General features: G+C 40.9%; 1 protein-coding gene and 2 long non-coding RNA genes across 4 annotated transcripts in view; 1 reads left to right on the top strand and 2 right to left on the bottom strand.

The window, feature by feature from the left end:
- GLCCI1 (glucocorticoid induced 1) overlaps window positions 1–2203 on the bottom strand; it is a 53826-nt gene extending 51623 nt beyond the window's left edge. The window contains exon 1 of one of the 2 annotated variants that reach the window (XM_021538357.4): window positions 1268–2203. In XM_021538357.4, coding sequence (XP_021394032.1) covers window positions 1268–1709 — 442 coding nt within the window. In that variant the 5' untranslated portion in view covers window positions 1710–2203. The remainder of the gene's footprint in view (window positions 1–1267) is intronic. The other variant, XM_021538356.4, reaches the window with a different exon arrangement.
- Window positions 1168–23641, top strand: LOC146768158 (uncharacterized). The gene is made up of 3 exons (XR_014951483.1): window positions 1168–1303; window positions 8018–8127; window positions 23504–23641. It is a non-coding gene; the product is annotated as an uncharacterized LOC146768158 (long non-coding RNA).
- Window positions 16315–21335, bottom strand: LOC146768159 (uncharacterized). Its single transcript, XR_014951486.1, has 2 exons — window positions 21226–21335; window positions 16315–17490 (listed from the first exon to the last, which is right to left on the bottom strand). It is a non-coding gene; the product is annotated as an uncharacterized LOC146768159 (long non-coding RNA).
- Window positions 23642–23773: the final 132 nt, after the last annotated feature.

The raw sequence follows: 23773 nt of genomic DNA, 5'->3' as shown, positions 1-23773 counted from the left end.
TTTACTACACATAAAAACTGAAGAGGAAAGAAGGTAAGATTCCACTGCTACAACATAACCCTGGCACCCAACACAGACCACAATTTGACACAGAAATCACACACAGTAAAGACTTAAGGAAGGGACAGAAAAAACAAGTGTTATCAAACCACGGAAAGCATTCTCAGAAAGAGATGATGTGCAATAACTGATAGCTACAGCAGGACAACATAAAAAGTGCATTTAGTCCAATTCATTCAACTGCTCAAGTGATGGGGGAAGGCAGAAGGGAGTGGGGGAGGTAAGATGGCCACTGCCGCTTTAATACATTCAATAATTTAAGAGACAACCTGACGCAGGTTAAGTCAGATTTACATTTTAAACTTTACAGGCCTATTTTGGCTACATGGGGTTGGTTTGCAGTGGTTTCTTTGGTTGAGTTTTTTACAGTCTCAAGGATTCTGTACTAAATACCACAAGGAGACATTAAGCACCTCAAAATGGGAATTTCCTTGTTTTGGAGTCTGTGCTTGGAAACATCACATCTTTTAACCTATGATCTTACAAAAATGCAAGTCTTTTAAGAAAACGAGATCTGCAGAAAGGAAGAGCAGTTGAGGCTTGGTTTTAACACACGCTTCAGAACTGGGTTGTGACACCCCAGATATAAATCTAACTCATTATCACCCCTACTAGATAGTTACAGCTGGAGACAGGGAAGCGGGTTAATTTTAGGCTCGTTTCCCTATTACACTCCTCCGCTGCCAGAGCCCGAGGCCAAGGGCAGAAGCGGCGAGAGCACCGCCGTCGGAGCCCCCGACAGCTCCTGCCCCCGGGCACGGGAGCCGCCGCCGGCCCCCGGGCTCGCCCCGCGCCGCTCCTCCCAAGGCCGGCGCGGGGGGGCTTTCCTGGGCAGGATTCTCACCTTGCCCGAGAAGAAGGATGACAATTGAGGGGTCGCCTGCCCCCATCGCGGGGCAGGGCCGCGGGACGAAGCGCTTTCCCCCCCGCTTCCTGGCAAAGCGAACCCGGGCACGGCACCTGCCCCGGGGGTGCAGGATTTAGGGCTCGCCTTCGCCCCCCGACCCGCTCCCTGAGGCTCCGGCTGGGCTCCTCCCGCCAGGCCGAGGGCTCCCCGGCGTCCCACCCGCGCTGGCCCGGGGGGAAGGCAGGGCGCAGCCCAGCGGCGGAACGCAGAGCCCAGGGTGCCCGGAGCCTGGGCGGCCCCAGCCCGGCCCGCACCCCCGCAGGGCAGGGAAGCGAGACCGGCTTTCTCCCGGTGCTTTACCTCTGTACACCGGGGAGCTGGGGCTCCGTCTCTCAGGTGAGCTGCTCCTCCTGCTGCCGCCGCTCTCCGGCGACCGCCGCTGCCTGCCCTTCACCCTGCCCGGCTCCGCTCCACCGCCCGCCGCCAGCGGCGGCGTGGCGCTGGACGGCGGCGGGGGGCTGCCTCCGCCGCGACCCCCGCCGCCCCCCGGCCCCGTGTTGCTGCCCACCGAGGCGGATGGGGACCGGGTCGGGCTGTGCTGGTTGCCCCGCAGGAGCTGGTACGGGACGGTCGCTCGGATAGGCTGGAGCAGCCGGCTGGTCCCCGCCGAGCCTCCCCCGGCGCCGTTACCGGGGCCCGCGGCCGTGCCGGCGGTGGGGGACCCGGCGGCGCCGCGCCTCATCCTCTGCGGCGGGGGCTGGTGGTGGGACGGGGGGGTTTGCGAGGAGCTGGACGAGGACATAGCGGGGATGCGCAAGACGACCCCGGGTCACTCGCTCCGGGGGCTGCGGGGGACCCGAGCTCAGCCCCCAGCGCCCCGCATGCACCGGCCGCGGGGAGAGGAGGAGGAGGGGAGGGAAGGAGAGAGGGGGCGGGGCGGGACAAGCACTGCACGGCCCTGGGGAGTCTCCGCGCCGCCAGCCCAGCTGCCCCCGGCGCTTCCTATCGGCGACGGCGACTGCTGCTTCCACGCCAGGCTCTGGCCATCGCTGCCCGCCCCAGCGTCGAGAGCACCGGGGGCGCTGCCGAGACCAACGGCCGCTCACATCGTAGAGCGCTGCCGGCTCAGGGCGGTCGGCGGCAGAGCACGACGAGGGGACACGCAGCCGGAGCGGGAAGGATGGGGAGGGGAGAAGGCGCTCGCAGCCAGCTCTTGCTCTTGCTCCTGCCCCCGCCGGCGCCCGGGAGCCGCCGCCAGCACCATCCGCTCCCCACGCCGCCCGCCCTCCTAATGGCACCACGCAGCTCCAGCGCCCGGCCGCGACGGGCAGCGGTGGTGGGCGCGGCAGCCCATTGGGCGCCAGCGCGGCACCAGCGCGGGCGCCATTGGCCAGGGGCCCTGTCGCTCATGGCTGTCAGCCAATGGGAGCGGGCGGCGCGGCGGAGGTGTGGCGGCGGCGGAGAGGCGGGCCGGGGGAAGTGGGATGTGGCGGCGGCAGGGGCGGGCCGGCGCCGCCGGGATGCGGTGCCCGTCGGGGGAACGCCGGGAGAGCAGCGCTGGTGTGCGCTGCGTGAGGTGGCGAGATGCGCTTCTGAGTTGAAAGTGAACTTACGAGGTGCCGGCTTAACACTGACTTAAAGAGAGGCAGTGCTCTGGACCAAATCTTGCGCTATCCCTATTCCCAGGGGACTGTCTGCCTCTTCACGCTTACTCCACTCCCATGCAGGGAAGGCTCAGAAACAGCCAGAATTTCTCACAACGAAGTCTGTTCACGTCCATCAAACCTTGACAGTATTTCTACTTCCGTTAAAAAATCAAGATGTTCTTCAAAATCTAAATAAGTGTGGTTTCGTCATTTCCTTTAAGTGTATATAGAATATTGCTGTCTTTTTCCTAATGTGCATCCAAAAACGCTTCTTGGAGAATGTCAAGAGCAAAAGAAAGTTTTACAGTGATATTTTTAGAAAGTGCTTTTGTTCTAGGAAAAAGAGCTGCCATTAGATGAATTTATAACCTGAAACAATGAGAAACAAAATAAAGGTTAGGATGAGTAGCTTAATAGCTAAGAAAATAAATGGCTGTGAGAACAGAAAGATAAGTGGAGCTGAGTCCATCAGGAAAACAGTGCTTTTTTGGATCTGATGCAAACAGGATGCTAATGGAAGAGAAGGGAAAATGCAGGGAGGCTTGCTATGTGGAGGAAGTCTGCTCAGTGATGGCCTCTCATATTTAAACGTTAGGAGATCCGAAAGGACATGGAATATACATTGAAATAGAATGTTTAACGAGATACACTCTCTTATTTTAGACACCACCTACCAATCAGGAATCAATTAAAAGTGATACAGAATTAACTATATCCCTTGTACCATTTTCTGATTATATAACAAACTCTAATTTTTGTTTTGCACGCTTCAGATTACTGCACTTATATACTTCCAAAGCTGTCCATAGCTATCCTTATCCCTTGGTAGCACAGGAATCAGTCGATAGTCCCAATGAGAAACCGTATTCTTGGAAAATGCTTTTATTCATGGGCTGTTAGCAGGACTTTGTTTGCACTAGCACCATGTGACGCAGTCACCGTGGTTATGTTACAGAAAGGGTTGGAATAATACCCCGCACATCCAAGTGAATGTGCTCAGTCAACAAAGCCACTCGTGTAAATTAATTTGAAGAAAAATCAGCAACCATATATTTTTCCACTAGTCTGATCTTTCTGTTTTCTGATAGCATGAGCCAAATTTGTTTGTAAATCTGGGCTGTAGAGACTTTTTTTCCCAAGGATTTTCACTGTGTTTAATCACAGCTATGAAGTCCATCTAGTTTATTTTTTTTCTGCTTCATTGCACTGGGCTTGAAATGAGTGGAAAGCATTCACCTGTAGTAGCCATCTGCCAAACAGTAATATCAGCAGTGTTTTAAACAATAAGCACGCTTTCCTATATCTGTACCTTTGTCAGATAACATTGCTGATACAGTAGTGTCTTACAGACAAAAATCATTTGGTGTCAGTTGAGAAAGAAAGTACACCTTTGACTAACGATAGCTGATACATTCCAGCTATTGCCAACACTGAGGTTATGTCAGACTAAAATAAGGATGAACTAGTATAACCCTTGAATTTGTCTGTTTAAATACTACTTTACAATGGCTAAATTTTAGAATTTCCATGTTCTTGCACATTGAACAAGCAACGTATTTGGATAGGAAGAATGGATGTGTAAAGACAAGGTGAATGTTTGACAAAGAAAATCCCAGCCCCAAAACAAGAACACCCACACACCCCCCAAACCACAGGGCATGTCAGTGTAAAATACCAAGTCTTCCTTCCCAAACAACCTGAAGACCATGCCACATCCTTACAGTCCAAACTGAGTCAACACTTCATTTGCCTTCACAGCAACCAGAGAAGAAAAGATCCACTGGGACTGCTTCCAGCCAAACTGTTACCAGGCACAACAGCTGTACGATGGAGACTTTGCTCCCCAAAAGTTATTTCCATCCTAACTCCTTCTAAACTAGAGTTAGCATACATGTTACAGCACCATGCCATGTGCCTCGGAAAAAGTGATTCCAGAAAAGATGACAAGAGTATTCTTCTAGAAGACAGTATTTTAAAGTGGGATACCAGCTGTTGAATTTTCCACCATTTTTCATCTAGGTTCCAGATTAGTGCCCTCAGGGAATACCACTGCTAAATAATACCAAGAAGATATTACAGGGAAAGTGAAGTAAAACCTGAGCTCCTATCAGAATCTTCATATCTTTCAAAAACCTATGTTTGCCTTAAATACCCTTTTCTACTTTTAAAAAGCCACGTTAAAGGTATTTCTCACATCTCTTTACCACTTTAAGGAAATACTTTGTCAGCTGTCATGTGCTTAAGGGAGTTTATACTGGAGGTAACAGGTATTTCTGAATCTTAAATCCTTCTGGGAGACAAGGACATCCTTAACACAGCTTCTGGGAGAGGCATCCTGAGACCAGTGGAAATTGTACATCACAGCAAGAGCACAACTGCAAGGGAGTGAACTTTAGGAGGGAGCAGTGCCAGGCAAGGCTGAAGCAAAATTACTCACATCTCTCCATTATCAGTTGATAATGGGTTCATCTCTTGAGGTCAGAAACAGATTTACGTGAGTGCCATGAGCCATGGAATCTGAGAAGTTTTAAACAGTCATTAGACTAGATGCAATCCTAATCCTTATTTGGTTCCTACTTGAAGGTTTTAGAGAAGGCAGACTCTTCAAATCTGGACATAACTTTGGTTCTATGCACTTACCAGGGCAAAAGGCCATCAATGCTCTGCTCCCAGTGTATCTATCCACTTGTTTCATTATTTTTATGCCTCTCTTATCTCCCTCTATGTTTTCTTTACTGCCCGTTCCCCATTCCACTTGTAATAAAGTCCTTTGTGACTGTCTCTGAGGTATTAACACAGTATCTAACACAAAACAGTAATGAGAAAGGGTGCATTTACCTTCATGTATGTTCAGGTCCATTCCTTGTGTTTCTCTTATTTGTAATGAATATACAGCTGGGAATATTACATTTGGGAAGAGAGAAATAACAAGAATTACTTACATCACAGTAAGTAATTCTGAAAGAGATGATGACCAGAAAGCATTATTTGTGGAAAAAACTAGAACAGCCCCTAATGACCTAAACTGTCACTCTCAAATGACAAAACATGCTAAAACAGGCTTGCCTCTGTGGACTTGGGAGCATCCCTAGGCAGGAATGGGAACAGCACCTGTAGTAAGGGCCCCCATGTGAAATGCAACTGCTGTCTGGAGCTGAGCAGCTCTGCTGAAGCAGCAGTGGCCCATTTTCCTAGAAAATATCTGTCTCAAGCTGTGGAGATGTTGGTTTTGTTTTTGGTCTGTTTTGCCATCAAACAAAGTTCTAGCTAGAAGAAGACAGTAATGGGGAAAAATAGATATGGAATTGTTTTTACTACAAGGATTTTTGACAGACAGACACTGCCTTCATCAACCACACTCCATCTTCTCACTGCTCCAAAATGTTCAGTGACACAGATATGATCTCCTCAGATCAGCCAAGCACTCTCTATCCCCAAGCCTCTTGGGAATTACCTTGCATTTGAGCCCTTGAATTCTCCAGGGCTGCTGGCATAACATCATTATCCCCACTGCTGGCTCTGTTGGTACTAGCCAGGGACGAGACTTCCAACTATGATCACTTTCAAGTCTCTACATGCTCAAGTTATCTTCCAACAACAAAAGGAAACTGAGGACTTACCTTAACACTGCTGATCATCCAATTTAGGGTCAAGCATGTGGTAAAGTATTAGGTTTCTTTTTGTCGTGTCTTTTTTTCCTGGATATGGGGAAAATGCATTAAGTAAAGGGCTGTTAGACCTATGGTCCAACAGTATTTATACTAGATCAAAATTACTCTTTATGAATACTTACAAACTTCAGAAAATTTCAGAATCAAGTTTACAGTCTAATTTCAGCCAGAAGGTATTATAGTACTTCCTTTTTAGTCAAATGCCATTGTTAACATTATTTCATTCAGTGCAAAGGATTGTCACTAGGAGTGCATAATGAACAAGCCAGGCAACTACAGAGTAAGAGCCAGCTGTAAGATTTTCCCTTAAGAAAATTGAATACCGTTTTGGATAATTGTCTTTTTTTTTCCTATCTGTCAGAAGTCTTTTTGTGATACTGAATAACTCACTTAAACCAGAACCTGCCCATTAACATTACCTTTGTTATAACAAAGTCTTATCTCATCTGGAATCAGACCTACTTCTACATTCTCTTCTCTTCTTCAGGAAAATAGGCCAACCACTTTGGACTTTTGAATTATGTATTCCTTAGGCATCTGCTTTAACATAAAGGCAAACATTCAAAACCCACAGCTAAAATCACCAAATCTTCCTTCCAGCTCTCCATTTAGTCTGTTTTTCTTTCTATTCATTGGTACAGGTAACTCCATTCAATGCTTTCTTTTAGCTAGCAAGTTAACCATGTCAGACCGTATCCCAAACTCAGCTGCCTGCTGAGTTTTGTGCAGGCAGCAATCCTGCCCTATTCTGAGTTTGACTACTTGACTCAACCACCACCTCCATCTCCCTTCCCCATTTCATTATCTGGAAAAAGGTCTGATTTGCACAGCTGGAGCTAAGTTCTTTCAAATGAAGAGCTGAGGGATCCTGCAGGTTTATTTTCTCTTTTCCATTTTAGGCATTTGGTATGAGGACACTTTTGGATAAGTATGTGTTGTTGCTATTCTCCAAAGAGAAACTGATTGAAACAAAGGTAAAATGGCTGGTATTCTGATAACCTGCCACATTAAATGTAGTGGACACTTCTAGCACTTCTTTACTATAATTTCTCTTGTAAGTCTCTTATCTAAAATATATCATTAATAATAGCAAAATAATGCAACACTTCATGTTTACATAACAAAAGTAATTATCCCTTAAAATAGCTTCATGCTACATCATAAAACCATCTGTGAGGAAAAAATTGTTTTCAGAGTACTTAGATAGCAGTAGTATCTTTAATGGAAAAGGTAGAAACAGTAAGCAAATGCCAGTAGCAATTTCAATATAATGATATTGAAATTATTGAAATCTGTTACCATTCACACCAATATAATAAAAGAGAGCACCATTTCATGTGAGCAGTTACCTTGCTAAGGATATTAGGAAAGCACAAATGTAGTACTTTGATTTATATGATATTAAAATTTTTAAATGAGCAGCATCCCCCTAACAAGGTAGATTTGAAGCCATTATGATCCATTAAAACAGTAATAAGTGTCTGATAGTAGAGTCCCTCACATCTTTCTATTAAGATTTCTTGATTTGGTCTGTATCTGGTTTTGTGTTGTTTTTTTCTGAACTGCATTAAGCATTAATGCCCCTACCACATCAGTGTCCTAGCTATCAGATTAGTGCTGATGTTAATAAGGGTACATTTGGACAATACTGGTTTAAAAGGCAAATCTGAAAGTTGGGGAACTTCAACCTTCATTTCAGAGAGTCCTTTTCTGGGTTGTTTCTACCCTTCTAGTTATCCTACTTCACTGTTTCTGACAAATACAGCCTTGTTCACCACGACCTTTCTTTGCAGGCACAACAAACAGGACTCAGTTTTATTTGGAACTTATCATCGCTGTTCCTTTACTAGGAAAATGGGATGCTGTTGAGTGACAAGGTGGACTCCACAACTACTGCTGGGAGGTAAACACACAATGAATTTTCAAAGCATATTCTCTTTTTAAATAGATTTTGCAGCGCCTGGTAAAAATAATAACAATAAAATGCATTCAAGAGACACATTTAAAGAATTTTAGGGCATGCTACTCTATAAGCAAAGTATTCTTTGTAAGAATGTTCCATTCTGTGCATACAACAGGTTGTGGAGCCAGAGCAGAGTCACAGCGCTGAGTCAAAATGCTGGAAATAATTATAATTTCCAAGTAGGTAATATACTCGCCTGTAGAAACAAATATTTATTTGTAAATGTGGTTTGTTGGTGTGACTGCTATAAAACAGGCTTTAGGAGTTTGCCCAATGCTAATTTACAATACAATATGCTAAATACAATAAAAGTGCATTTACATAACAGTATGAAACAAACCTGTAAAAGCAAGGAAGCATGCAGTTAGCTTAAAAGTGTTCAGTTGAGGTGGCACAGTATTTAAGTGAAATATATGATGCATTTCTGTTTTAACTGCATGTTTCCTTGGATTTTGAAGTCCATGTGAACAGCTTTAGTTGCATTTTAAAGCAAGTTTAGGGATGTGAATTTCGCTTGTCTCTTTTACATCCCAAAGTAAAATATAATGCAAAACTTCAGCATCCTTAAAAGAGAAAAGAAAGGGAGCTGCTAATAGGTCCTCAGCAGCTGGAATAACCTCCCATGGGGAGAGGTGGAAACCTTATTCCATGAGTCATTTAATACTGAATAAACAAAGCACTGGAGAATAAATTGTAAGGCATGAATTTTTTTTTTATTGTTCATTGACAGAGGGAGGGCTTTTTGACGTAATGGAGATTTTCCTTTTTAAAAATTCTTTAGTAATAGAAAGTGTGGGCAATGTTACAGATATAGTTTATTTTTCATTGTCACTTTGGCCCTTACTGTCCTTGTAATAAAGGCACAAGTAACTTTAGCCCCTCCACACTATGAAGTATGCAAGATCAAGTCCTTAAGGGCTGCTGAAATTCAGGATCCTCTTAGGCAGGGGCCCTCACTTGATGTAGTTACACAGTAACTTAATTACAGTTCCGTAAAAGGTTTTGCACACCCAGCTATGATGGCTCCTGCTATTAAATGCTATGCTTTAGTGACAAAGCTCTGAGGAAGGCAGCTGAGTAAGCTGTGTGTGCTGGCATGGCATGCTCTTGGTCTCCAGTGGAACCCAGTGGAATCTAGGACTGATAGAAGGCAACAAACAACCCCCTTGCATGGCACAGAGCCTGTCTGTAATCACATATAATTATGGAATCACTACCAGTCAGAGCTGTTATAGTGTTGCCTGTAATCAAGAACAGCATTATTGCAACATTTATTACTCTCAAAAGTACTCTGAGATTTATGGGTCCTTGGAAAGAAAAGCATTGTTTGGCAAATCTATCTATAAGCACTATTTGGCCATAAAGAGTATTTTCTCTGATAGATCAGAGCAGTTCCAATTAAGCACAGCTACTGGATAATTTCTTCAGATACTTTTTAGTCCTAAATGACAAAAAGCAAGCATGTTACTTGAAGAAATTCAAACTTCTACTTGCCAGCCAAGTAGATGTAGACAGGCATTATTTCCCTGATGATTGAGATACACTGTGACCATTGATGGTGGAGATAGAACATTCCAATAAACAGTGGGAATCGGTGTCATCATGCAGAAACCAAACTCTTTGATGTAACTGCTCAGTCATTATACACCCATGATGAAAGGTCTCAAGGGGAACACCTTCCCTTATAGTACTGAGTTATGCCTTTGGCTCTACCAATAAACAGGAATGTTAAACAGAAAATGTATCTGGAAAAATGATTATATGTAACATAACTTATAAGGAGTCTAGAAAAAGGGAGTAATAAGAGCAGTTGATCATGCAAGGGTAGAAGAAGCAGTATCTCTTAATTTTGGAAAGAAAAGCGATAAAGAAGAATTTTTTTTGGTGACTTTTTAGCTCACAAGGAGACAGAAGAAAGCTGTATGCTCAGAAGTGGATGTGGGTGGGAAAGCAATGGGTGAAGAAAAAGCTTATTACCTTGAAAATTTTACCTCAAAAGGTTTGGAAACCATTAATAAAACCATCTCAAAGCTCCCCAAGGAAACCATGTTTTCTTCTCCAAGTTACATAGGTGATCTGCAGAGTTGATCTGGAGGACACAGGAGCTGATGCAGACAACTCCCCATACCAAGCCTCTGAGGTTAGGAGAGTCAGCTCCTCTGTTTGTGTGTATGGTGACAGTTCTGCCAAATACTTTTCAGATACAGCAGCTTTATCAGTGAGAAGGATCTGGGCTGCCCTGCAAAGATAATCCTCCCTGTGGTGTGTCAGCCTCAAAGAAGGGTGTGATTATCATTCCAAAGGAGTGTAATGTGAACCTGTGCCTCCCATTCAGCCAAGTGATGGCTAGATCAAGGAGGCTTCTGCTCTTTAGTCACTCTTTCTTTGTTTCTTCTCTTTCTTTCCCTTTTTTTTTTCATCCAGCAAACAACTTAACTTCATATTAACTTCTTTTATTATGTACATTTAAGATGTCCAAAGAGTGAGCTGATGTCCTAAGGCACAGTGGCTCTTAGAAATGGACCTCTTACTAGACCATCAGCAGAGTACTAGGTGGATGAGTTTCTCATCTTGGGATGCTTGGAAATTTGCTGGTTCTGCTCAGCATTTTACAAACATAGGGTTTCTCTGCAAACAGTCTGCTGGAGACTTTCACGGTACTTTCAGCTCTCCTAAGCCTGCTGTTTCGAGATTTTGCTAGCAGCTCTGGCCTGGGACACGCAAAGCTCCAGGCCCGATGTAAGGGAAACTCACCCCTTTGATTGAACAGGTCTTAGAGATGGATATTGTTTCTTCAAGAAAGAAGGTCTCCATATAGTGAAATCAGGCGTCTGATCTCCCAGGTCTCCTGAACTCATGTGTGTCTATTTGTTGTTGGTTTGGTTTTTTTGTGGGGTTTTTTTTTTTGGTTTTTTTTTTTTTTTTTCCACAGGAAGCACAAGCAAATTAAATGGCAGATGGGAGAATGGCCATCCTCTAACCATATTGAGTGGTGCTTATTCACGGGTCATAATCCAAAACCAAATTGTTTGTGTTTGTCTGGGTTCTTGTTCTGGTCTTGCTGCAATAATTGAATTCAGCCTGGAATTTAATACACCAAAAAAATACAAAAAAGTAAGGCTGACAAAACTCAAGATTAAATTAATAACTAATGCCTGGCAACAGCAAGTGAGTTTGATCTTTAAAACCAGAAAGCTTTCTGTGCTAAACTGCCTTTCCTCACTGCAGTCTGCATAAAGGAAGGAGAAGAGGCAACTGCAACCACCTCAGCTTCAAAGCTGGAGCTCCCAGTAGTCAGTCTGTAAGAAAACACCTGGCTGGCCTTAACGAACATTATTTTCTAGAATGTTCCCAGAGCTCTGCTGGCAGGGAAATATACATTACTTGTAAGGGAGAACATAAAGAGGCAGTTCTCCAACAGCACATGGTTTGACTTATAAAAGCTTTCCTTACGGGCAGAATTAATTATATATCATAAAGATCTGTTATATATTCTGTTTATACAATTATAAAGCATTATGGTTAATTAGTTGTGGTACCGACTCCCAAAGCAGAATCTGGTTAGAGAATAAACAAAACGCTCAGTCAGCTGTGACGGTGGTTAACAACTCACACTTTCATATCACCTTTCACACTGAACTCTCTTGAAGTGATTTATAAGTTATGCAATCCAGTAGGCTTGACCTTTGCAGATTTGGTAATTTTTTCATTTATATAAAATTAGAATATGCTGATCAGAAATGGTCTGAGATTCTCACACCTTTAAGAAATCAAATTCAAATTGCTAACCAACTTTATTTCAACTGTTTTCTTGCCTGTTAGTTACTTGTGATCCTATTATGTCTGGCATTGCATATACACAGAAAATAAATGCTTCTCCATCCCTTAGTCTGATATAGAATATAGACAGTTCTGATATAGGCAGTTTTGACGGGCAGCAATGCGAATCCCTATCTACATCACTATCCTAAAAATAGGGGTGAAATTTTGATTGTGAAAATATATTGATAGAAGTGTTTGTTTGAAAACACACAAAGATTTGTTTTCAAGCTACATTTTTACAGTATTTCAATGCTGTGAAATGAGTTGACAATAATAATGTATCAAACCATCTGACATCTTCGAACTTAATTACTTCTTCGTCATCACATAATTCAGCACTGAGTCTTATTGCTGTGCATGTGCTACTACAGGTGTCTGGGCAAAGTGCTTTTTGAAATCTCATCAGTGTCATGTGAGTAGAGCTAAAAAAAATTAAGTTAGTATTATTTGTCATTTCATGGGATATTGTACTGATTACTGTGCATGCCCAAAAAGCACTTTTTAAAGCAAAAAAAAACTCTTCACAACATTTATAAGAGAAATTGAAGAAAAAACCCACAAGATGGGAGCAAGAGAAGAAGGGAATGTATTTAGTATACTCTAGATATTTATACTGTAAAATGTAGCACACAATATTTTTTAAAATCTACAAATAAATGAAAACAAGCATGCCCCACTGAAAATGCCACAGCCTAATATCAATTCTGTTTGCTGAATCATGAAAGTAGTGGGATTTGAGATAACTTTGAAGGAAGGCTTTATAGTCTTTTAAAAAGTCTGTTTTGGGCATAGTTTTCTACAAGAAAGCCTGAAATACATATATGAAAGAACTTCTGAGAGACAAAGATGTAAGGACAACTGAAAATGGCATTGTCAGCCTGGAACTGCACAGTAAGATACGAGATAAGATTACAGATGAGTGCCAATGGATGCTCCTAACTTCTATTCAAAAAGGCACTGAAGGGAAATGAGTGCCAGGAAAGGATACAGAGATAGGCTGATAAAATCAGAGAGAAAATTCAGGAAGGTATCTTCACTATAGTGTTTTAGGCTCAAGGGGAAATCAGGTATGGGTAATGAAAGGTGGAGAAGTTGCATTCTAGATATGACAGTTGCACTGACAAAACTAGAAGAAATCACCTAGAAAAACACACAAGTAGAATACTAAGAGATAAAAAGAGAGCCTGGTGAGGTATCTCTTGAAATTCAGGATGGACATCTCCCACAGCTGAAAGAAAGGTTAAGGAATTGGCAATAATTTGAAAAATAAAACAAGAAAAGAAAAAAAACCAACCCCTTTCCATCTTTTCAACGATGAGTAAAGAGAGGACAATTTTTCTGAGTCCCTGTATAAGCAATAACATCACAGGCTGTGGAGGTAGAAGGAGTCCTGAGAGCTGGTCACATCACTAATAACAGCCTCAAAAGAGCTGAGTGGGGTGTACACAGCTGAAGTTAAAGACAACTTGGGAAAATGTGAAGTTGTCAGAAAGCCAACTGAGGTCATAGTTGCAGGCAATGCATTATTTTATTTTAAAACTTATACACAGGAGGAAAACTCAGCAGAAATATGAGAGAAAAAAAATAGGTCAAATATAGGATTTCAAAAAAACATGGAGACAGATATCATTCTATGTATACTGGGATATTGGTGAAGAGTTACAACAAACAGCAAACAAGGGAAGAAATCATACAGGATTACTGGTAAAAAAGGAGGGGAAAAATGAAAATCTGATAAGAATTGCCAGGAAAAGGGATTGGGAATGAGAGAAGAAAATGGGAAAGTTAATGAAAGGAGAAAGAAAATGGATTTGTTAATTAGATCTTCTCTTGAAAAAGAAAGAACTGATAACATGGATAAGAAGAGGGAGAGGTGTGTGAAGCTGATTTCAGGATAACATTATTTAAATTAAATGTTTGTATTTACAAATTAAGCATATTACATCATTTGAATAAATTTGACAGATATGTAAAAATTTCTTGTGTAATCTGAATCAATGTGACAGATGTAAAAATTTTAAAACTGTTTCCAATCTCATGTCTGAAGTGAAAATAAGACTCAGATCCTTGTACAGTGACAAAAAATTCAGTATTATCTTGTATTTGTATAGGAATGGATTATTTTTCAAGCAACTTTCAGAGAGCTAGTTTTTGTCTTCTGCCACTCAGGAAACGTGTCTGTGTAGATGAAAACAAGATGACGTTTTCAAAATTGTTTCTCCTTGTCAATAGTAATAATTGAGTTTACACAAAGAGATTCTGAAAATAAAATCAGAAGTCCTATTCCCATGCTTTATGCAAGTGGAAGTCCACTTTTGCTGTCAGTATTTTGCCAGCTCCCAGGCATTTATTTCCCCATTCCCTCAATAGTCCTGTAGATAAAAAGCCTATAACTGCTGTGTAAATGTCATTATCTGCTTATCATTCTTACATTACTATAAATTAAGCTTCTTGCTGTCTAATTTTAGCAGTGACATGATCAAACATATGGAGTAGGGAGGATTTAGAAGCTCACCTTATCCATCCAATAGTCTGAAAATCTGGAACCTATCATCCAGTAGAAGTTTAAGTTCCCAGATAAATCAGCTTTCCTTCTTTCAAGCAGCAAGCTTTCCAAGGAAGAATTCTCATTAACGAATTCCCCTCAAACAGTTAATTACATTTCAATTTCTTTATTTTGTTGCTATTTGCCATATATACAAGCTAGCTATGCTAAACAACACTAAAAATATCCCACTTTATTATATGCAAATAAAGAATTTTAGTTGGCATTAGTCTCATAGAAACACTCAAGAACCTAAATAGCTGTACAGGAAGGACTTTGCCACTATGCAAAAATAACCATAAAGTTTATGAGAGCAAAGATCCCAATGGCTGAGCTTTTGCAATAGTAATGTGTGTATAAACAGTAATACGTACATGGGTGGGATCCCTTTGGTCCCTGGACAGGGGCATTGGATTCGATGCATGGAATGGATATTGCGGTGACATCTGAGCACCACATTAATACACACCTTTAAAATGTTTACATTAGGCAGGTAGGCTTTTTGTGTTTGTGTATTGGCTTTGAGTGGCCCGTAGTCCAACACCATCTCTCTGAGGATATCTTAGTGTTTAGAAAATCCCAGCTTTGCCCAGAGCTAGCACAGCCCTTGGCAGCCCAGCTCTATCCCCCAGCTTGCGTGGGCTCTTGGAGCCTCTGGCACACAGCTTGGCAGCCACAGAAGTAAAAATAACTTTGCTTCCCTCCCACCGCCTTTCCACCCCAGTGCAGAGGGAAGGAAAGGATATTTAGTGCTGAAACTACAGAGAGTTCAGGTAATAATAGCATTTTAGGAATAAATGATGAAGATACGCATATTTCAGGCAGTTCCAACCTGCCCCTAAATTACAGCCTGTAGTGCATCACTCCCCTACACACTTGGTAAAAAAGTACTGGGCTGAGCCTACATATAAACTAAAATTTAACATGTTCAAAAGTAGCACAAATTAAAAGTACAGAAAAAGCTGTTATAAGACATTTAGGTTTATCTTGAAACCACCATTTTCTTTCAAGAAGTGTAGTATACTCACAAGCATGCAGCAGCAGCTCCAAAAATCATCCTCCAACATTCCAGTGTTTATGGGTGTGCCTTAATTAAAAGTATTCTGCCAAACAAGGAAACCTGACTCTTTAGGAGAAAAATATTGATTATATAAGGACACTATTACAAATTTATACAGATTCAGGAGAGAAAAGGATTTGCTAATTGTATTTACTTGACAGGCTTTTAAAAGAAACAAAGAAGTTATTTGATGTGCCAGATTATATATCAGCATCAGCATATATATCTTTGGAAAGAGAAACCTTGATTTCAATCTACTGCTATCCTATATATAATAATGGTACATCAAAATTCTGGTGTAGTCCATGGCTGATTTGAGAAACAAACTTCTACAAGAAATTAATTGGATAATGAGAGTCAGAACTATCAGTTAATTTTTGTATCCACATATCTTATTTTCTTCCTGATTTACTGAGCATGTTACAGACATAGAGAAAATATGTAGCTATAAACACCAATAAAACATGTCAATGGACTTTCTATGAGAAGCTTTTTTATGTTTTCCCAAATCAATCCTAAATGGTTCAAACTATATATGATTTCTTAGAAGATGTCTATTTATAGTCATACTGGTATGTTTACTCTGGAAAGACAAGGAAGTCCCAAGGAAGTCCCATAAGGGCAATTTTGTCCTTTTGAAGTGTTTATTTTTGAGTATACTTATTGCTGATAGTACATACTCTATAGTTGTCCCACTGCCTTCTTTCCTTTTTTTTTTTTTTTTTTTTTTCTGAACAGGTATTTCCTGTTTCTCAGACAATATACTGAGATTATTTTTCACTTTTTGTGCAAGACTAATAACTGCTTTACACACAGTGGGCTAGCATGGATTATCAATGGTAACACAGTGTTTGCTGTATCTTAAAGCAAGTACTCTCTCTCTTCATTGGTCTTTTTACAATCACACCTAGATCAGAGAGAGCTTTATCATGGTCCCTTCTTTGCCTTGGAAAAAATCTTTCAAAGGTCTACCCACCTGGCCTCACTCCTATACTACCTGTCCTGGAACAATGTTTCAGTCTTGAAATAAAACACTTTGCATGCCGTTATTTGCTTAAAACATACATGACATACGTGGGTTGACACACGTGGGTCCACAGCTGCAAGACAAGGTTAGACCTCACTGCACAGACCATATCAAATCAAGGCTGATTTCAGAGGAGTGTTGCAAGAGGCAAAAGTTTGCTTTTCAATGTAGGAAAATCAGAATAGAATTCATTTTGCAATGGGGCATACTCCATAAATACTTGTTAATATTGAGATGGCCTTTTCCTAATTATTTTCTTCATGAAGCTTTATCAATTAACTCTCAAGTTGGATAGATCATAAATACAGAATTTACACATTATAAGTGAAAAACACATCTATATCACTACCTGAATAACACAGTGGAACTGAAGGATTAACCTGCTCCATGGTTTTTGGGAAATATATCAGTGGCATGAAATTGAAGCACAGCAGAGCCCTTTGCACAGCACACAAGTGCTGTGGTCCAGCTCACGGCTCCACCATTGCCCAGCATTCCTGGAGGACAAGCACAGGGAGCAAGTGCCTGGGCTTCTCTCTCCCTGCTGGAGGATGGGGTTCCCCCTCACCAACCAAAGAATGCTCTGGGCTGGCAGGTAAGGACACACACAATAGGAAAGGCCATTTCTGGAAAGAGTAGGGAGTCAGAAAGTATCCCTCCAATCAGCACAGCTCACCCAGCTGATTCCATTCCTTTTGCGATGGAAGTGAATCTAAAAATTCTTTCTTACCTCTCTGGCAGCAGCTTTTACCCTGATAAGAGCAGCTGCATATCATCTTTTATCAAGAGAGCAGTTGCTAGCCAGAAGACCTGTGTTGCTTCTTTCTGGTTTTAACTTTTAATTTTCACCTGCAGTGAAGAGATAAAATGAATTCCAGTTTAGCTTGACAATCCTGCCTGCACAGGTGTGCTGTAAGAATACTGCTGCGGTGTTCAGCTGGGTGAATGTTTTAGATGACTACAGTAATTATCAAAAGCACTGGGCTTAGTTTCCCCCCTCTTTAATCTGCATCAGATTTGCCAAATAGTTTCAGCTGGCTTTTTTACCTAGATAAATAAAGCTGGAGGAGGAAACGAAAGGTGCCTCCTTTGATGCAATACTTGGCACTTGGATAATGCAGAACTTGGGTGCTGTATGGCCAAGACCTTTTTCTTTATGAGATTATTTGAATCGAACTCCTAAATTTTCTATTTAAATTAGTCCTTTAATTACCATGCTACAGTCCTTCCTGGGATGAGGTCCCCAATCCCTGTTCCTGATACTGGTGTATTTTGTGCATGTGAGTAAACATCAGGGTGGAGCAGCACCTCTAAGGGCAGGGCACAGGAAAGGGGAGGAGGAGCTTAAGGTCATCACCCTGAAAGTGTCCTGCTGCCCAATCCTCTGCCCTCCTCAGATTAGGATGGCAAGCAAGAGCCAGTGGCTCTCCTTCTCTGCCATCATTCTTATCATCCCTTTGATCCATTGGCAGTGGGAAAAATTATGAGGACCAGAAGTAAGGAGTTTGTGTCTTAGGGGATGGACTTTGACTTGACCTAATACTTATTATGCATTTTATATAGAGGGAGGATTAGTTATATTAGAGGAAGAGTTACAGCAGGAGAGACTGAGAGAGATTCAGCTCCAAATATCCAGGTCCTTGAGGCTGAAGGATCCTCCAAATTAGACCCAGTTTCTCACATCTCAGTGAGTGAAGCAGCATAACCATGCAGGTGTTCAGCAGGGGCTACCCTCAACTCCAATCTGTGAACTGAGTGCTTTGATTCCTCTTGTTCTAGTTACTTCTGAATAAAACAAGCAATTTCCTGTGAAAAGTAACAACTTACTTGAATTGGGCCTTCTGCAGTTTTTCTGTTCCTCATGAAAAAAATGAAAAAATATTTTGGATCAGTCTAAACAAAATGCCCGTAATTAACAGCAATTAATTTGCACTCTAGAGTACAGAAAAAAACGTAGGATACAAAAAGTATACCTAGATGATTTCTCTCTGTGTTAGTACCCACTGTGTCAGTCATGTTAGCCCATCTGTAACATCCTTGTAACCTACAATTTCTAAATTCCCATCCAGTTACACCTATGCCACTCCTCTGTTTCCAGTGGCATTAGATGGGATTAAGTGAAAAAGGAATTAAGCCTCCAAAGTTAATTAAAACATTGTTGATGATGACCAGGAAGGCATACTTGCAGCTGTAGGTGGAGAGATGTAAGTGCTCAACATGGGGCAATTGTGCCCTGGCTTTAAAGCTCTTGATCTGTGAAAGAAAAATGCCTCTGGATTCTCGTGGCAGTGTGAGTTAAACACAGAGTGAAGTGTAGCTGCTTCAGCTTCTCCCAGAGGCTCCCATCCTCTCTTTCCTCTGGAGGTTCTATCTTCTCAGTCTGGTGCTGCTGCATCTTTAACAAGATCAATAATCTTTTTCAACTTCAGCAGCTTCATGAATTCTGATTAAGCTCCAGAACAGCGGCCATGTATTAAGAATAATAGGCAAGAAGAAGACTTTAGTGTCTCAGTCCATGAAGCATGATAGTTTCTTCTTTAGGCAAACTGATATTGATTTGATTTTGGGTTTTCTCAGCGTGGCCTCTGTAAATAAAGTGCTAGCACACAGTATGCTCACTGTTCGACTCCTCTTCCCTGCAGACCAGTTTTTTCTGTGGAAGACTTACGTTAATTGTTCCATGACTACTAATGTGTTTAATTAAGGCTCACGTGGTTAAGTCTTCGGTGAGAAAATTAGACATGCTTACAAGAATTAATATAGTAAGAAATCACAAAGGTGCAATCAGGAACAAAAAATGGGAATGGTCTCTAGCACTGCCTTTCAACAAAGCACCGGTGTGTGAGATTCTGCACATCATTAAATTTCAGTTAAGTATTTGGGGAAAAAAAAAGCTTGGCACTGACAGGATACATCATCTGACCACAGGAAGCTGTGCTGACAAAAATTCATAAAGTGGAAATTGGAAACCCATACTCTGAAGCTTTCCTGGATTAACAGTTTAATGTCCAACTATGTAATATATAATTTATGAGAATTCTCTAATGTGATCTAGCCTTGCATATTTTGCAATTTTTTATTCTTATTTAGGAAGGACTGGAAACAAAACTAGTCCTTCTGATTTCTGGAGCCATTTTTAATAATTTTTAATATACATCTTATGGTAATTTGCCAAAGACCTGACTTTGCAAACCCCAGTTTTCAGTTCTCACTAGTGGGTTCATTTCAGCTTGATTCTTGGCCACTGTTTTCCTTTTGAAGATGGAATTTTTCAGGGAATTAGACATCTAATTGGGGCAGGGAATTATGCAATTATGCAGAACTGTAGATAGAAGTAAATTGTTGCTTCACTGTTTTTTATGGAAGTGTCATTCTGGAATGACTCCTGTTGTCAACTTTTGAGACTTCCTGTAGCCAGAAGCAGCCACAAATCCTCTTTCCATATGCTGAATTACTTGTTTTCTATAGTCTTGTATACACTTTGTGTTCCAAAAGTGGATATTTTTATTGCTTATGGTCCTTCCGTGGCTACAGTAGTACCTAAGCATCTTGGTTTAACAACTTTATGGCTCTTGTGTATTTAAATGCTTTCATTTCTGCTACTTTTTTTGAAATACATTATATGGAAGCAGTCTTTGTAAATCCCATTTTTGTTTTCTAATATCTACTCTGAGTTGTAAGTATCCACTCCACTAGGAGCCTTGAGAGATACAAGATACATGCCAAACATACCATATTTGGGAGTAAACTTACAGTGGAAAAAGAATAAAAAAATCATTAACATGCTTTATTTGGGAAGGAATCTTAAAAGTGCCTTTTAATAAATAGACAGAGAGGATAGTGGCCAGAGAGTATTAAAATATTGACTATTCTAACAGGCAGTATATTATTGTTTAAAAAATATGCAGGAATGCAAGGAGAAGGAGCAGCTGGTGAGCCCATGTAAAAGGTGACCATGTCCTTCAGAGCGGTTACCTCTGCAGCTAGATTGGAAAGCAGATATCCACAGCCTTGGGGAATAGCTTGTGGCAGGATAAATATTCCACAAAGAGGAGACTACGGGAAATTGAATTCAGAAATAGGGAAACTAAAAGTAAATGGAAAAAAAACTGATAAGGAAAAGTCAAAGAATAATCAGTGTGTGGAGACTAATAGAGGTTTTTTCTTCCAAGTTATTTCAATCAAGAGGCAAAAACTTCCTCCTCTAATTTCTATTTGCATTTTAAAGTAGTTACTCAAGCTATCTAGAATAGGACTAAGCTGCTTCTGGTTGGTTCAAAGGTTACATAGAAGGGTATTTAAAACATGTTTGTTAAAAAAGTAAACTTCACTGAAATTTGCTTTAAAGTTTCCCACACTGTTGCTCCATGAACTGTCTGAGATTACTGTAACTGAAAAATAGAGATAGTGGTGTGGGAAAGCTCAATTTTAGGGTACTTATGTATAGGCATTTTTGTGCTTTATTTTTTTTTAATAATAATAACAACAATAACAATAACACTCCAGTTGTTTGCCTGGGTCTTTCATACAGCAAGAAGAAAAAAAAAAGTTTAAAAACATGACTGTACAAGGCTGAGTACTTACCACTACTTTAAAGTGACATTACAGGAGAGTGACTCTCGAGCTGGTGGTATTCTCACAGCTCCCAGTATGAGAACAAATGGAAAGTTCCAGAAAGGTCTATAACAATACCATGGACAAAGATCAGGATCTAAATCTGACTAGCCCACCAATAACTGGTGCACTCTCACTTGCAAGAACCTGGTTTATGGTGTTTGAGTACAGTATTGCTTTTTTTCTCACCAGCTCCTCACGTAAAGGCAAAACAGCTTTGCCACTTATACCAGTACATAAAATAAAGGAAATTATCCTCTCTTTTGTAATGATTCCCACATTTCCATCCTTCTCTGGCTCATGCTGCTCTACATGTGCAACTAGAGGATTCCAGTAGCCATGGAGATTAGGGATTAAAAATATAATATTATTTGTTTATAAATTATCCATATTCCAAATATCCTTTTGTAAAAAGGAAATAGGCACATGAGATCCAGACAGCATGCTAAGTTTATTGTTATTTTCTAAAATCAAATGTGATTATACTTTCTGTGGGTGACTACCTTCCCGTTAATAATGTTATTTTCAAATTGTTCCATACAGTGTGGATTAGGGGAGATGACTGTTTACAGAAGAAATATAAAGCCCCTCAATATAGAAGCCATATAAATACAGGAATCATATAAAGCTGCATATATCAATATAGGAGTCCAAAAAGTTACATCTGAAGGTTGTATAGTGAAAATTGCTTTTTCTTTGTACCAAAACCCTTAGTGGGCATGACCAGGCTGTGTTACATCTCATGGTGTTATTAGGGAAAAAGTTATAAAAAAATGTGTATCATACACAAATCACAATTCACATTCCTTATTATTTTTTCAGTTAAAAAAATACCCATCACAAAGCTCCCAAATGGTGGCAGTCATAATTAGAAGGTTATCTCAGACAGTGATGGTGAAGAACCTGGAGGAAGTTTTGAAACTTTATAGCTGCTTTGCCTATTGGATAGCTAAAATATTCTCCAACTAAATATTATTTATCTTCCCTCTTGCTTTTAAAGAAGCAACTAATCAGTTTACTGAGAATATTTTCCACTGGGAAGGCAATAATCATCAAAATTTAAACTCTTCACAAGCTTTATTATTCTGGTAACTTTCAGCTTGTGTGGAAAAGAGTAGTTTGTCATTAAAATAACTTTAAATGTTTTGTTGTTTTCAAAATTACTTTGCCAAAAAATAATATTAAAAGTGGAAAAGACATGTTAGATTATTTTACAGTTTTAAGTAATGTAAACCCAGAAGTGACCTGTTTTATGTTTCACTCCATGTTGAGTTTGTTTCCTTTCTATTTGGAATAGTAATTTTTAAAACATGTCAAAAAATGCAACATCTGTCTCCATAACATTTACATTTACATTTGTATAAAAGGCAAAGTATGGAGAAATAAGAGCAATTTCAGAATAATTTGTTACAGTGTTTCATTATATCCAGAGAATGAAATAAGGTAGGAAACTAGAGAATATTCTTGAATAAAATTATTGTTATCTGATCTACATCAAGAAGCTAAGAGGATAACTGATTTTATGACAAATCCCACTTTTGTAGCAATTACATAATTATTATGTAATTGCCATAATAAATCCCTGGTTTATGATTTCACAAGAACAACTTCAGCATCTCCTGAGTTCGAGTCTGAGCTTGCTGAGCTCTTGCAGTGAAGTCCTGTTTAGACAGAAGGGATGAGCACATATCAGCATTTCAGCTCCACGAAATTCCAACCTACCATGTTTCCATTTCAATCCCAAAGTAATCTGCGGCAGGAAAGCTGGTTTCCCTTTGGGTGAAACTAAATCAGGATATGTGATGTGGAATCCAGAGGACATTCAGCCCATAGGGCAAGAGAACAGCAGTCTAAACTAGAAATATGTGTGAGAGTGGGTGTTAAGCCATCAGCCTTGGGTTTTTTACTCTAGAGATCCATTCCACTTGAGCAGCATTACTTGCTGCAATATGGACATGGCTAGAGAGAAGCATTACTGCTCTAAATAATAACAAAGTGTGGTACCCTGAGTGTCATCTTAAACGGACCTCTATTTAAGAGGATGGAAAGGGCTCCAAATTTTCTGAAAACCTCCCATGCTCCAAAAATGCATGAATTTCAAAGCCAGCAATTCCATTACTTGCTGCTCCCACTGCATCCTTGGTCCTCGGGTTAAGGAACTACCATTCCACCATGTCCACCCAGAGACAGCTGACAAGTCCCCCAGTGCACAGCAGGTTGGTCTAAAGTTTGCTCTGCTGCTTTCCAGGTGGCCAAAGGCATTGGTCCGGGTGGGATGGGAATGATTGCCAAGCACCTCCGGCCCAGGAGCGGCACTTCCAGCACATGTGGAGATTGTTCCGGGCTGCCTGAGGCACCGAGGGAGCCGCAGGGTTGCTGTGGTGAGCCCAAGCGTGTAGAACTTGTTTGCCCATGCCATCAGGCTTACTTCATCCTTCACTCCGAGCAACACCTGGAAACATTTGTTTTCTAATGGTATTTGGCTATAAACAGACTGTACTCAAATGAGATTACTTGG

This window comes from Lonchura striata, chromosome 2 (assembly GCF_050655825.1).
Source record: "Lonchura striata isolate lonStrDom1 chromosome 2, ASM5065582v1, whole genome shotgun sequence".
NCBI classification, from domain to species: domain Eukaryota; kingdom Metazoa; phylum Chordata; class Aves; order Passeriformes; family Estrildidae; genus Lonchura; species Lonchura striata.
Note: the sequence above shows the minus strand (reverse complement) of the source record. Positions and strands in the feature narration are given on the sequence as shown.